Source organism: Lynx canadensis, chromosome A3, assembly GCF_007474595.2.
Source record: "Lynx canadensis isolate LIC74 chromosome A3, mLynCan4.pri.v2, whole genome shotgun sequence".
NCBI lineage: Eukaryota > Metazoa > Chordata > Mammalia > Carnivora > Felidae > Lynx > Lynx canadensis.
Genome location: NC_044305.1, coordinates 78,445,766 through 78,460,004, shown reverse-complemented (window position 1 = coordinate 78,460,004; position 14,239 = coordinate 78,445,766). Strand labels below are relative to the sequence as shown.

The 14,239-nt window shown below is 39.9% G+C and overlaps 1 protein-coding gene across 3 annotated transcripts in view; it reads left to right on the top strand.

Annotated features, from left to right (window-relative positions):
- PUS10 (pseudouridine synthase 10) overlaps positions 1–14,239 on the top strand; it is a 71,395-nt gene that overhangs the window by 51,985 nt on the left and 5,171 nt on the right. For 2 of the 3 annotated variants that reach the window (XM_030310669.2, XM_030310668.1), the window contains 5 exons: positions 3,814–3,870; positions 4,717–4,793; positions 4,887–4,942; positions 5,992–6,109; positions 12,496–12,638. In XM_030310669.2, coding sequence (XP_030166529.1) covers positions 3,814–3,870; positions 4,717–4,793; positions 4,887–4,942; positions 5,992–6,109; positions 12,496–12,638 — 451 coding nt within the window. Of the gene's footprint in view, positions 1–3,813; positions 3,871–4,716; positions 4,794–4,886; positions 4,943–5,991; positions 6,110–12,495; positions 12,742–14,239 lie in introns of all 3 variants that reach the window. The other variant, XR_003967781.1, reaches the window with a different exon arrangement.

Sequence of the window (14,239 nt, the reverse complement as noted above, 5' to 3'; positions counted from 1 at the left end):
AAAGAAGGGATGCCTGGGTGGCTCAGTCGGTTGAGCGTCTGACTCTTGGTTTTGGCTCAGGTTATGATCTCACAGTTTGTGGGTTCGAGCCCCACATCAGGCTCTGTGCTGGCAGTGCAGAGCCTGCTTGGGATTCTCTCTCTCTCCTTCTCTCTCTGCCCATCCCTCACTTGTGCTGTCTCTGTCACTCTCAAAATAAATCAACTTAAATTTTTTTTTTAAAAAGGGGCGCCTGGGTCACTCAGTCAGTTAAGCATCCGACTTTAGCTCTCAGAGATCAGGTCATGATCTCACAGTTTGTGGGTTCGAGCCCCGCGTCGGGCTCTGTGCTGACAGCTCAGGGCCTGAAGCCTGCTTCGGATTCTGTGTCTCCCTCTCTCTCTGCACTTCCCCCACTCATGCTGTGCCTCTCTCCTTCACAAATAAATAAACATCAAAAAAAAAAAATAAAAATAAAAAAAAAAAGAAAAATGAAAACTCACCCAAATTTTAAACATGCATTTCCTAATACTTAAGGTATTAAGGTATTAAGGAGTTAATACTTAACTCCTTTTCCTTTTGTTGTTAGCTATTATTCATAATTGCATACAAATAAAGTTTTAAAGGTTACCCCCAAAAGTATTTTTAAGTGAGTTTTCTATTATGTACTTATCCATCTATTTATTTTTAGAGCAGAGAAGGAAGGAGGAAAGAGCATGCAAGCAGGGGAGAGGGGCAGAAGGAGAGGGAGAGAGAATCTTAAGCATGCTCCATGCTCAGCACAGAGCCTTACGTGGGGCTCGATCCCACAACCCTAGGATCATGACCTGAGCCAAAATCAAGATTCTGATGCTTAACTGACTGAGCCATCCAGGCGTGCCACCCCCAAAAATATTTCTCAATGTATTGTCCAAATTTGAGATATTTTCCTAAAAGATATAATAAATAATCGCTTCTTCCTTTGTCTGGATTTAATGTTTCTCTGGACTTCCCAAGGGCCTAGCTTGGGATCCTACACCTCTGGAATTTGTGGAAATTTTATGGGCTAATTTGTGAATTGGAGATTTCTGGTCTGATTTAGCTGTCACTGTTCGACTTACCTCTCTGTGTCCCGTTCTTTCCCTTCTCCCCCATCAGTCACAGGTTATGGCTCAGTTACTGTGGATCCCCTGGTTCCCTGACATTATGGCTGGTTTGGAGATGGAGGTGGGCAGGTATAAGACAGATCACAGCCCCAGGGAGTCAGTATCTTTCAGCTTCCCAGATGCCATTCTGAATTCCCCATTTAGCTATCCATCCCTAGTTAGTGCTACTCTTGAGTCTGTTGAGTCTGTCTAGAAGCTACTGATATTACCATGGGTTTTATTAACAATGGAGTCTAAACATGGAGTGGAGGGTTCTTTGAGACTCAGTGGTCCACAGAATCCTATTCCTTGCCTGGCCTTGATTCTCTACCTCAAGAAAAGCCTGACCCTGTGGCTCTCATAGCTGCTTACTTGGCCAGTTCTTAGGTATTAACGCAGCACAAGTTATCCAGGCTTCTTTTTATTTTTATTTATTTATATTTATTTTTTAAGTGTGGAGCCCAACATGGGGCTTGAATTCACGACCCTGAGATCAAGACCTGGACACCTGGAACACCTGGGTGGCTCAGTTGGTTAAGCGTTTGACCCTGGTTCAGGTCATGATCTCGTGGTTTGTGAGTTTGAGCTCTGCGTCGGGCTCTGTGCTGACAGCTCAGAGCCTGTAGCCTGCTTCAGATTTTGTGTCTCCCCCTCTCTCTGCCCCTCCCATGCTTGTGCTCTGTCTCTGTTTCTCAATAATAAATAAATTAAAAAAAAAAAAAAAGACCTCCACATTGCCGGTGCAGAGCTCAATGTGGGGCTTGATACCATGAACCACGAGATCATGACATGACTCAAAATCAAGAGTTGGATGCTCAACTGACTGAGCCATACAGGTGCCCCAATTTACCCAGATTTCTGAGCCTAAATTCAGCTTAAATTCTAGTCCTACCTTGGCTGTCTGGCCCTTACCTAACCAGTACTGGGTTACTCCTCTCTATGAGACCCATAGCTTTGGGCCCTGTGGGAGAGAGGAGCCCACTTTACCCTGACAGTACGTGTCAAACAATAGTTCAGAACCTATGTTCCCTAAAGTGTTGACCTTGGCTTGCCAAAGGGATCTCTTAGACATGAGGAAAGGGTGAAATCCTACTTTCTTCACAGCTAAGTATCTTCAAAAAGAGGGCTAATCTTCAGTGTAGTTTTCACAGGCCTTTCCAAGCCTTTTAAACTTCCTTTTTCTAAAATCTACGTGGGACCTTTACATATAGACTCTTTCCTGGGAAAAAAGTGGCTGTCTAAATGGTGTTCACTATTCCGCCTTTCCCATTTGCTCTTTCCAGCTATCTTGTTCTTCCTCATCTTGTGCTCTCCGAAGTAGCTGGACCATTGAGGAATAAATGCAAATCTCATAGCTCATGTTGCAACTGTGCTCTTAGTGCTGTATGTGCTCATAATGCTATGTGCTTCCTGTCATAGCCCTACCCACTATATTACAGTCCCTATCCCTCCACAAACAGTAAGCCCTGTGAGGATCAGGACCGTGTCCATATTGTTTATCTCCCCTGTGTCTAGCACAGTGCCTTGTACACAGTGCCTTGTATAGCCTCTAATATATGTATGTGTTCAGAGATCTTAAACTTTACCAAACTCTAATGACTGACCAGAGTTCTCCAAACGTCCCAGCCTTTTCTAATCCCTGATCCAAGAAGACCAGTCTTGCTTTCCCTGTGGGCATGAGTCTGAACTCTTCTGCCTATCTCTTGGTGGTGTTGTATAAACAGTGGTTAAGAGACTCTGGATGGAGTCAGACCACTTGGTTCAAATCCTGGCCCTACCACTTACCAGTAATGTGATCTTAGGCAAGTTACCTATCCTGTCTGGGTCATTTTCCTTGTAAGTAAAATGAGGATAATGATAGTACCTACCTTATAGTGTTAACATCTATGAAAAATTTAGAATAATGCCTGCCTGTGGTAATGTTTGCTATGGCAATGATGGTGAAATTGTCAGTTTTGTATCTAAGTAAGTTATGATGCAACAGCTGCCCCCCCCACCTTTTTTTACACCATTTCCCATTCTAATATTTGCAGCTTTTAGTCTAGGATGATCCATTTATCTTAGAATGAACACTAGTTTTGTTGTGGTCCCAGTTTAGGCTTTGCTTGATACAAAGAATTTACTTTTAAACCCTTTCCCCCCCCACTCCTCTTCCTTTCATAGAGTTTAATTCTCAAATAAATGATTTTGCTTTGTTTTGTTTCAAGAAAAAAAAAAAAAAGAAGGAAAATGACAGATTTTTCACCGTAAGCTTGTGACCAGGGTTGTTGTGGAGCCTTCCTCTAAAAAGTGCTCTGCCTCTGGTCTCCCATGGGATGGTGGCATAAGGTGATAGTTAAGGTCTGGCTTTGACATCAGAAATGTCTAGCTCTGTCTGCCATTTAATCATGCGACCTTGATAAAAGTACTTATCCTTTTAGAAGCTTGGTATTCTTTTATTTAATACCTACATCATAAAGTTCTAATAAGGATTGAATGAAATAATGTATGCAAAATGTTAGCTCAGTGCCCAGCATATATGTGCTCAATAAATGGTACTTCTTATCATTGCTATTTTTATTAGAGATTGGGATTAGAGGTGGGATGGCGACTATCCCTTGGAGTTCTCCTGTAGATTATTTCAGGCAAATGGGGTTTCTACCAAACGGTGGGAATGAAAGTCTTAGGGCTATTATGTTTCTGATTATTTTTCTTTATCTCCTTTGCAAAGGTTTTAATTTTTCCTCCTCTGGAAGAGAAGATGTAGATGTGAGAACATTAGGAAATGGTAAGATTGCAACAGCATCACTTGACTAGAACTAACTTTCAGACTATCACCCTTCTCAGACAGCAGGTTCACTGTAGTTGCTCAGTTAAAACCAAAGTGGGCAAAGCCCAGAGCTTCTCCCAGTGAGGAGGCTTTGCGAATTATGGAGCTACCTTTATAAATTATATGATTATGTCTTAACAGGAATCATGTGTTCAGAAGCCATCCTTATTGCATACCTATAGGTTCTAAGGGAATTTTATGTGCATTAACAAGGTGGTAACCAAGTTTTTCCAAAAGTTTGATTATTAATTGTTCCATTTGATAACATTTCAGCAGTACCAGTACAGTTTTCAAAATGCACATCTTCATTTAAAAAGTGATTCTGTTCTCTTAGCCTTCATTTCTCTCATTTTGCATTGTTGCATTACAAGAAAGATGCTGAGAGTTAATAGTCCCTTCCCCTTATGGAATCACAGCTTTTCCATTTCACTAGTGGGTTAGGCTAGGAGGATGGATTTCAGCTTGGTATACCTGGGCATTGCTGTGTGTAATAATGTTACCTTTGTGTAACCAAATCAATTAGCAGTTGTTTGGATTTTATTTTGTAATTAACACAGGCTTGTTCATGGACTTTTGGGAGAGCAGTCATTTTCACATGTTGCCTGTCCTGGGGTTTAGCAGCCCCCCAGAAAGCCCCTTGATTCTTTTCACACATTCTTCCCTCCCCCAGATGTAGTCATGTCACTAAACTTTCAGTCCTCTAGAGCTCAACTCGTTTTTTCACACCTCCTAACCCTCTTGCATTGGCCCAAATGTTAACTCCATCAACACGTTTCTGTTTCATGACGGGGTGTGTGCTGCCAGGAAGGCCCTTTGCAATTGAGCTGGTGAATCCTCATAGAGTACATTTCACTTCACAAGAAATTAAGGAACTTCAGCAGGTAAACCACTTCATGACATGGAAATCGTCATGTTTCTGCAACTCTGTAACTGAACTAGAGTTGCTAATTGTTTTTCTTTTTCTGCTACTACAGAAAATTAATAATTCGTCTAACAAAATCCAAGTCCGTGACTTGCAGCTTGTCACAAGGTAAGGGTAGACTCACTGGAGACGAACTCAAAATGGAAGTTTTGGTTGTAGGTCATGTATCTGTTAAGGGAATTGTATCCAGAACATATAAAGAACTCTTACAACTCAGTAATACGAAAACAACCCAATTAAAAATGGGGAAGATGATTAAGTGGACATTTCTCCAAAGAGGATATTATGTTTATGCATGAATACATGAAAAAAAAATGCTCAATATCATTTGCCATTAGGGAAGGGCAAGTCAAAACGTCAGTGATATCCCACTTTACTCTCACTAGGGTGGCTCACTAGGATGGCTATAATCAGAAAGACAGAAAAAAACAAATGCTGGCAAAGATGTAGAGAAATGGGAACCCTAAGAAATTGCTGTGAGATTATGTGTGGCCACTTTGGAAGACAGTTGGCAGTTTGTCAAAAGGTCAAATGTAGAGTTACCATTATGGCCCAGCAACTCCACTTCTAGATATATACCCACAAGAAATGAAAATGTACATCCACACAAAGACTTGCTCATGAATGTTCATAGCAGCATTATTCATAATAGCAAAAAAGTAGAAACAACCCAAATGTCCATGGGTAACATATGGTATCTCCATACAACAGAATATTATTCGATAATAAAAAGGAATAAAGTACTGATACATGCACCAACATGATGAACCTTGAAAACATTATGAAGTAAAAGAAACCAGACACCACACACCACGTATTGTATGCTTCCATTTTATATGAAATATTCAGAGTAGGGAAATCTATGGAGACAAAGTCAATTAGTGGTTGCTAAGGGCTAGGGGAAACAGGAAATGGGAAGCAACTGCAAATAGGGATGGAGTTTCTTTTTTGGGGTGATGAAGTATTCTAAAATTAGATTATGGTGATAGCTACACAACTCTCTAAACATGCTAAAAATCACTGAATCGTACAGTTAAAATGGGAATTGTATGTAAATTTTATCTCGATAAAGCTATTTTTGAAGAAAGGGAAGTTGGGGCAAGGCTTAAGTGTATTTTGTGTGTTTAGACAAACTTTCTTTTCTTGTTTTTGTTTAGAGAGGCAATAGGACATATGAAAGAAGGTGAAGAAGAAAAGACCAAATCCTACAGTGCCTTAATATGGACAAATAAAGCCATACAGAAAAAAGACATTGAATTCCTAAATGACATAAAGGTAGTTAAATGCTCTATTTTTTTTTTTTTTTCTGATTGCCTATAAAATATTTCTTTGTCTTTTAGATTGTTAGTAGCAAGTCATAAAGCATGGGCTTGGGGGAATGTGAGACCTGCTTTCAAATCCTGGCATTGCCATTTACTGGTTGAATGGGTGATTCATCGAACCTGTTTGAGAGGCAGCACTGCTAGTGATTGAGATCCTGCCTCTGGGCACAGATTGCTTGGCTGCAAATCCTGAATCTGCATTTCCTAGTTGTGTGACTTTGGACGCGTTGCTTGGCTTCTTTATGCTTTGTTTCCTTCATCTGTAGAATTATAAGAATGAAATGAGTTGTCATGTGAAGCACTTAGAACAGTATCTGGTACATAGAAAACGTGAGCAATGCTATTATTATATTTGGCCATCCGTAGAAAGGAAATACGAAATAGCATTGTCTAATAGAATTGATGCTAAGATAAAGTGTATAAATAAAATATGTTATAAATTTGTCTTAATGTTTATTTTTGAGGGAGAGAGAGAGAGACAGAATGGAAGTGGGGGAGGGGCAGAGAGAGGGGGAGACAGAATCTGAAGCAGGCTCCAGGCTCCAAGCTGTCAGCACACAGCCCGACACGGGGCTCAAACCCATGAATTATGAGATCACAACCTGAGCTGAAGTCGGATTCTTAACCAACTGAGCCACTCAGGCGCCCCAACATGTTATAAATTTTTAAGAAGGATAATATATGTACAGCACAAATTTTGGCATGTGCTAGGTTTTCCTTCACATGAGCATATGGCACTGTAGAGGGTCTGCCTGTTCCTTTGCATGTTTCTTCCCACCTATCCCCATCTCTTCCTGTAAGGATAATTTACTCTCAAATGCAAGGAATGAACATAAATGGATATAGAGGTCTGTATAGTTATCACAACGTTGTTAAAATGGGCAATATTTTGTAATAATCTAGATGACCTACTAGAGGAGACAGACTTCATCTTATGGTTTATTTGTATGATGGACTACTGCTAACCAGCTGTTAGAAATTATGTGGTAGATGACTATTGACAAGGAAAATGTTCCTGATAAATGCTCAGGGGAAGAAAACAAACTATAAGAGTATTTATTGGGTGATACATTGTGATTTAAACATACACATGAGAAGGGTGCCTCGGTGGCTCAGTCGGTTAAGCATCTGACTTGGGCTCAGGTCGTGATCTCATGGTTCGTGAGTTCGAGCCCCATGTCGGGCTCTGTGCTGATAGCTCAGAGCCTGGAGCCTGCTTCAGATTCTGTGTCTCCCTCTTTCTCTGCCTTTCCCCTGCTCATGCTCTGTCTGTCTCTCTCCCTCAAAAATAAATAAACATTAAAACATATACATGAGTGTGTGTTTCTGTATACACATATATGCAACTATGTAGAAAACAAATCGTGTGGCAAAAGATACCATAAATAGGATTTCTACTTATGAAAAATGCAAACACCCAATAGAGAAAAATAGACAAAGGATCAAGCAGCTGAAAAAGAGCAACTGCATATGGCCAAGGATCATCTGAAAAGATGTTCCACTTTGGATTAAAGTAACAATAAGACATCACTTTAGTCCTCTGAGACTAGCACCTATTGGTTGGCATGGAGAAGACTAGTTGCATACTTTGTCAGTAGAAATGTAAAGTGTTTAGCCTTTTTTGGAAAATAATGTAGCAGTGATTATAAAAATTAAAAACGTATTCGTCTTCTACCCAGCACTTCCACTACTGGCAATCTGTCCTGAAGAAATAAAACTCGAGGGCTTAAGGATTTGTGCACAAAGATGTTTACTGACTTTATTCAAAGTGGCAAAATCAACAACAACACAGCTAGAAACAAAGTGAACTTCCTTCAGAAAGGAAATGGCAGGGGCACCTGGGTGGCTCAGTCGACTGAGTGTCTGACTTCAGCTCAGGTCATGATCTCACAGCTCGTGAGTTCGAGCCCTGCATCAGGCTCTGTGCTGACAGCTCAGAGCCTGGAGCCTGCTTCTGATTCTGTGCCTCCCTGTCTCTCTGCCCCAACCCACTCGCATTCTGTCTCTGTCTCTCTCAAAAATAAACATTAAAAAAATTTTAAAAAAAGGAAATGGCAGAGGAACCTGGAATATTATAAAGTTATTAAAAAAAACTAAAGCAGCATGTGATCCCATTTATGTTATTGTGTGTATATATGCCTAAAATTGTTGGAAAAAAGGATAGAAATAGGTCCACACCTATGACTTACAGAAACACACATGACATTATGAGAAAGAAAGTGAAGTGCAGAATAATGTTTATAGTATGAATCAATCACCTGTTAAGACACGTTCATCCCTAACACGGGGGTGGGTGTTGACTAGATCACCCCCAGTGGGCCTCCAGATCTTATGTTCCATGAGTCTATATCAAAAGCTGTTTGGTTTTTAGCCCATTATCTGCAGCCTTTAGAATGATAGTTTAACTCTAGACAGATATTCTTAAGATTGGAAAACAAATTTCTAAACCACTATTTCACCACATATGTAAGTCATTCAGAATTCTGAGGGGAAGATGAACTCATTTAAAAAATAGATTTGGGGCACCTGGGTGGCTCAGTTGGTAGAACATGTGACTCTTGATCTTGAGGTCGTGAGTTCAAGCCCCATGTTGGGTATAGAGATTACTTAAAAAAAATGCATTCATAGTTTGAAGGTAGCCCTATTCACAGCTAATTCAGAAATAATGCTGAATAATGTGAAAGATAATTTTTGTAGGTACAGAGTAAGCAATGAAAGGATCTATTTTAATGGTTCATAGCTCAAATGGACTGATGGGACTAGCTGACTTCTAATAATTTTTTTGTGTTGGGGTTAAAACTGTTTTCAAATATTCCTATTGTCATCAAGAATAGAAAAACTGAGGGGCACCTGGGTGGCTCAGTTGGTTGAGGTTCTGAGTTCAGCTCAAGTCATGATCTTATAGTTCATGAGTTTGAGCTCTCTGCTGTCAGTACAGAGCCTGCTTTGGATCCTCTGTCTCCCTCTCTCTGCCCCTCCCCTGCTCTTGCTATCTCTCTCTCAAAAATAAATAAACATTAAAAAAAAAATAGAAAAACTGAGTTACTACCCCATTTTGAGAAAAAGTCACTTCAAATTTACTGTCTCTTCTTTTTTGCTTTTTTTCACATTTATTTATTTATCTATTTATTTATTTAATTTTAAAAATTTACATCCAAGTTAGTTAGCATATAGTGCAACAGTGATTTCAGGAGTAGATTCCTTAATGCCCCTCACCCATTTAGCCCATCCCCCCCAACCCCTCCAGTAACTCTCTGTTTGTTCTCCATATTATGTTTTGTCCCCCTCCCTGTTTTTATATTGTTTTTGCTTCCCTTCCCTTGTGTTCATCTGTTCTGTGTCTTAAAGTCCTCATATGAGTGAAGTCATATATTTGTCTTTGTCTGACTAATTTCGCTTAGCATAACACCCTCTAGTTCCATCCATGTAGTTGCAAATGGCAAGATTTCATTCTTTTTGATTGCTGAGTAATACTACGTTGTATATATATACCACATCTTCTTTATCCATTTATCCATCGATGGACAGTTGTGCTCTTTCCATACTTTGGCTATTGTTGATAGTGCTGCTATAAACATTGGGGTGCATGTGTCCCTTCAAAACAGCATCCCTGTATCCCTTGGATAAATACCTAGTAGTGCAATTGCTGGGTCGTAGGGTAGTTTTATTTTTAATTTTTTGAGGAACCTCCATACTGTTTTCCAGAGTGGCTGCACCAGCTTGCATTCCCACCAGTAATGCAAAAGAGATCCTCTTTCTCCTCATCCTCGCCAACATCTGTTGTTGCCTGAGTTGTTCGTGTTAGTCATTCTGACAGGTGGGAGGTGGTATCTCATTGTGGTTTTGATTGGTATTTCCCTGATGATGAGTGATGTTGAGCATTTTTTCATGTGTCGGTTGGCCATCTGGATGTCTTCTTTGGAGAAGTGTCTATTCATGTCTTTTGCCTATTTCTTACTGGATTATTTGTTTTTTGGGTGTTGAGTTTGATAGGTTCTTTATAGATTTTGGATACCAAGCCTTTATCTGATATTTCATTTGCAAATATCTTCTCCCATCCCGTCAGTTGCCTTTTAGTTTTGCTGATTGTTTCCTTCGCTGTCCAGAAGCTTTTTTATTTTGATGAGGTCCCAATAGTTCATGTTTGCTTTGTTTCCCTTGCCTCTGAAGACGTGTTGAGTAAGAAGTTGCTGCGGCCAAGATCGGAGAGGTTTTTGCCTGCTTTCTCCTCAAGGATTTTGATGGCTTCCTGTCTTACATTTAGGTCTTTCATCCATTTTGAGTTTATTTTTTGTGTATGGTGTAAGAAAGTGGTCCAGGTTCATTCTTCTGCGTGTCGCTGTCCAGTTTTCCCAGCACCACTTGCTGAAGAGACTGTCTTTATTCCACTGGATATTCTTTCCTGCTTTGTCAAAGATCAGTTGGCCATATGTTTGTGGGTCCATTTCTGGGTTCTCTATTCTGTTCCATTGATCTGAGTGTCTGTTCTTGTGCCAGTACCATACTGTCTTGATGATTACAGCTTTCTAATACAGCTTGAACTCTGTTGTCTCTTCTTTTTTAAGAGTATTCTATTTCTAAGGGAAAAAAAAGTTGTTTGCGTATGTGTCTGTATTTCTGAAAATTCATCAGAATGGGTCCAGAAGAATGCAATGTTAAAGTAAATAGTTTCCTTTTGTCTACTGAAAACAAGCAGACACAAAACACACAGGAGTGTGTGCTGAACGAGTGTTATATTGGAAGCAGTGGTGGGTCTCCCAGCTCAGTCAGTACTTCCATTGACTAGGACTGGGAGTGAGTACTAGTACAGGGAGAGGAGCATTCCTTAGTCACTCATTTAAAGGCCAGTTATTTCTGTATTCTACAGTGAAGGCTGTATCTGTACAGATTCCTTAACAGTTCAGCCATGTCCTTTTTTTTGTCTCTTTGGCCAGAGAAATGTCAGACCTTATGTAGACAGCGTATCTCAGCAGAACAACATGCTTCTAAATCAAAGAATTATGGAATCATAAAACCTACAAGTTAGGAGGGGCCATTGACTCACTGCTATGATCAAAACAGTCACACCATTTCAAGTGTAGTCTTTGTCAGAACTTGCTCTTTCTTTCTGGGTGGAAAACTTGATAGAGGGGAGACCAGACAGAAATCTTTGTTCTCTTAGCATGGCTTCAGGCACTCCCAAGTCGTATAAATTAGGAAGGAGTTGTTCCAACAAGAAATGGCAGAGGATTCAAAGTTCTCATGAACCTACAATTCTGATTATATCCAATATCTATTTTTAAAACTTAGAATTAGTTGACCTTTTACAATTTTAATCTCTATTTCTTATTTTATGTCTTGTGACAAAAGGAAATCTCTGAAGAAAAACAAGGCTGTGCCCCTAAAAAATCTAAATTGTCAAAAGCATGTAGTATTGTTATTCTCAAGTAACTTGAACTGGGCTTACAAATACTGAGAGGTCTTGATTTATTGTACACACTTCTTTGTAGTTATTATATTGAAAATACTACCCTAAACAGTGATGTAACTTAATTTTCCAGATACATCTTTTCATATAACCAAAAAAAAAAAAAAATAACCTAGTGAGTAGGTATATGGTTGTCCTTCAAAGTTGCACACTGCCCATACACACAAATGATGCCAAGGTCTCACCTTCTACAGAAAGCCATTTCTCACCTCAGCCATTCACCTCACTGTTAAATCATCTGTTGGGGCAGGGGGAAAAAAAGATAAGAACAGATCTTCTAGAAGAGCTCTGTTAAAGTAAAGGATAGACTAGAACTCTGGGGTCCTAATCAATTTGTTAAATATTAGAGTAAAAGAGACCTTGGGGATCATTTACTTCAAAGCCTTTTAAAAAAAAAATGTTTATTCATTTATTTTTGAGAGACAGAGCACAAGTGCACACAAGCAGGGGAGGGGCAGAAAGAGAGAGAAAGAGAGAGAGAATTCTCAGCCGGCTCCGAGCTGTCAGCACAGAGCCCAGCGTGGGTCTAGATCCCACCAACTGTGAGATCATGACCAAAAGCGGAAATCAAGAGTTGGAGGCTTAACTGACTGAACCACCCAGGTGCCCCATCCAAATCCTTTTTTAATGGCATATGGAGGCCCAGAAAATGAGTAACTATGGACTAGGTTATGAGAAGTTCCACAGAGCCTGAACCTTTAGAGGTACGATTTATTATAGTACCAGTATCTACCCTGACAGTGATAGATGGGGTCCACCAAAGAAGACCTCTGTGGTGAGCCATGGATGACAAAGGAGACACTGAGACGGGCTTCCCCGGGTGCCCTGGGAGCAAAGCTGACTCCATGGTTGTGTAACATTTCCTCCTCTAGGACTTAAAGATTGACCAGAAAACACCCCTCCGAGTCCTGCATCGGAGGCCCTTGGCTGTGAGAACTCGCATCATTCACTCCATGGAGACGCGCTATGTGGATGAACATCACTTCCACCTCTACCTGAAGACTCAAGCTGGCACGTATCCTTTCGCCTTTCGCCCAGCAGTAATCTAAGCGGAACCTTAGTGGAAGAGTTCATGCTGCCCCAGAAGATAGGTTCAACTTGATCTAGGAACAATTAGGGTAAGGATTAGGTTGGAGAAAAATTCTGTTTTGGGGGGTGTGTGTGTGGGGGGGTCCCATTTAATTTGTATTTTTCAAAATGACTTTTTAAACCATGAGTCAGCAGCCAATAGAGTGTGAACCTTAAAATAGTCACAGTGTCTCACACAATGCCCACTGCATAGTAAGTACTCAGGAAACAGTTCTGATTGATTCATTTATTGATTTGTGTCTTCATAACATTTTGCAAGTCGCATTTTCATAACGACATTTGGGTCCTTTCAGTATTTGGAGCACTTGCCCCAGATTATTAAACACTGATAGTAGATGGGAGTGGCCCTACTTTACATACTGATCTACACTTTATTTGCCCACTGGCCCAAAACAAGAGAACAGTCCACAAATGATCACTTCTTCATATTGGGCTCTGCCTTGTATGGGTTTGTATTAACCCTGAGCTGCTGGTTAAAATACATCTGGCAGTTGCCTTAGTCCTAGCTCTAGTTTACTTTTCAAAAGTGCTCCTAATATTTGTGTGTTTGTTTTTTGTCTTTATATTATTTAGTGATCCAATAGTATGAAGTGATAAAATACTTAACTAGAATAAAACTAATGATCTACTTATGGATCGAAGGCAAAAAAAAAAAAAGTTATTTTAATCACCAACTAGCATTGTCACCATATTGCTGTAAATAGTCTGTCTCTCTTTCCCCACCAACCTCCTCCCTCACCCCGCCCCTTGACATCCCAGAAGCAACCAGAATTTGCAAAGGTGAAATAGGTGTGTGTTATTTACTCTTAAAATCTTTTCAACTTTTGGTTTAGATCAAGGGATTGATCTGTTGAGAAGACAGCGGGCAGACCTTTGTAATTCTGTTGTTTGGAGCACATTTGCCTACTGTAGATGGAATGTCAAAGAAATCACTTCTTTTTTGTTGTTGTTGTTCCCACTCTTTTTACCTAATTCCAGTTTAGGTGTAGTGTGCTCAGGTGAAATGCAGTGGTCTTTTGAAGAAACAAGTATCTTTTCAATCTTACTAAAATGTTTTTAGGACTAGCCATGTACCTGAATTTAAGGGATTAGCCAAGAAAGACTACTTGGTAAAGCTTTAGATACCATGTGGTTATACACAGAAGTATGTGGATTTTTCACATACATTGCTCAGTACACTGAACTAGTTCATTTGACTTATACCTCATCCTTCTGGATATGAATAAGAACATTCTGGCCCTTCCAGTTGGTTATTCTGGGGCTTTTTGGTCATGTCCCCTCATCATTGCTCCTCAGAAGTAGCATTCTCTAAAGAAAGTGAGAGAAAAAGAATGATAACTGTTGTGTAATTATGCATTTAGTAAAGAAGGCAGTTACTAGATAATTATATGTCTTATCCTTGAGTCAAAACATTTGGTGAAAGTAGAGTGAATAAACTTTCAGAAAGTGAGGACATCATATCAGCATGTTAATGGTGGAAGTGTTTTATCATCTAAGAATAAACTTACTTTTCCTATTCAAATTATA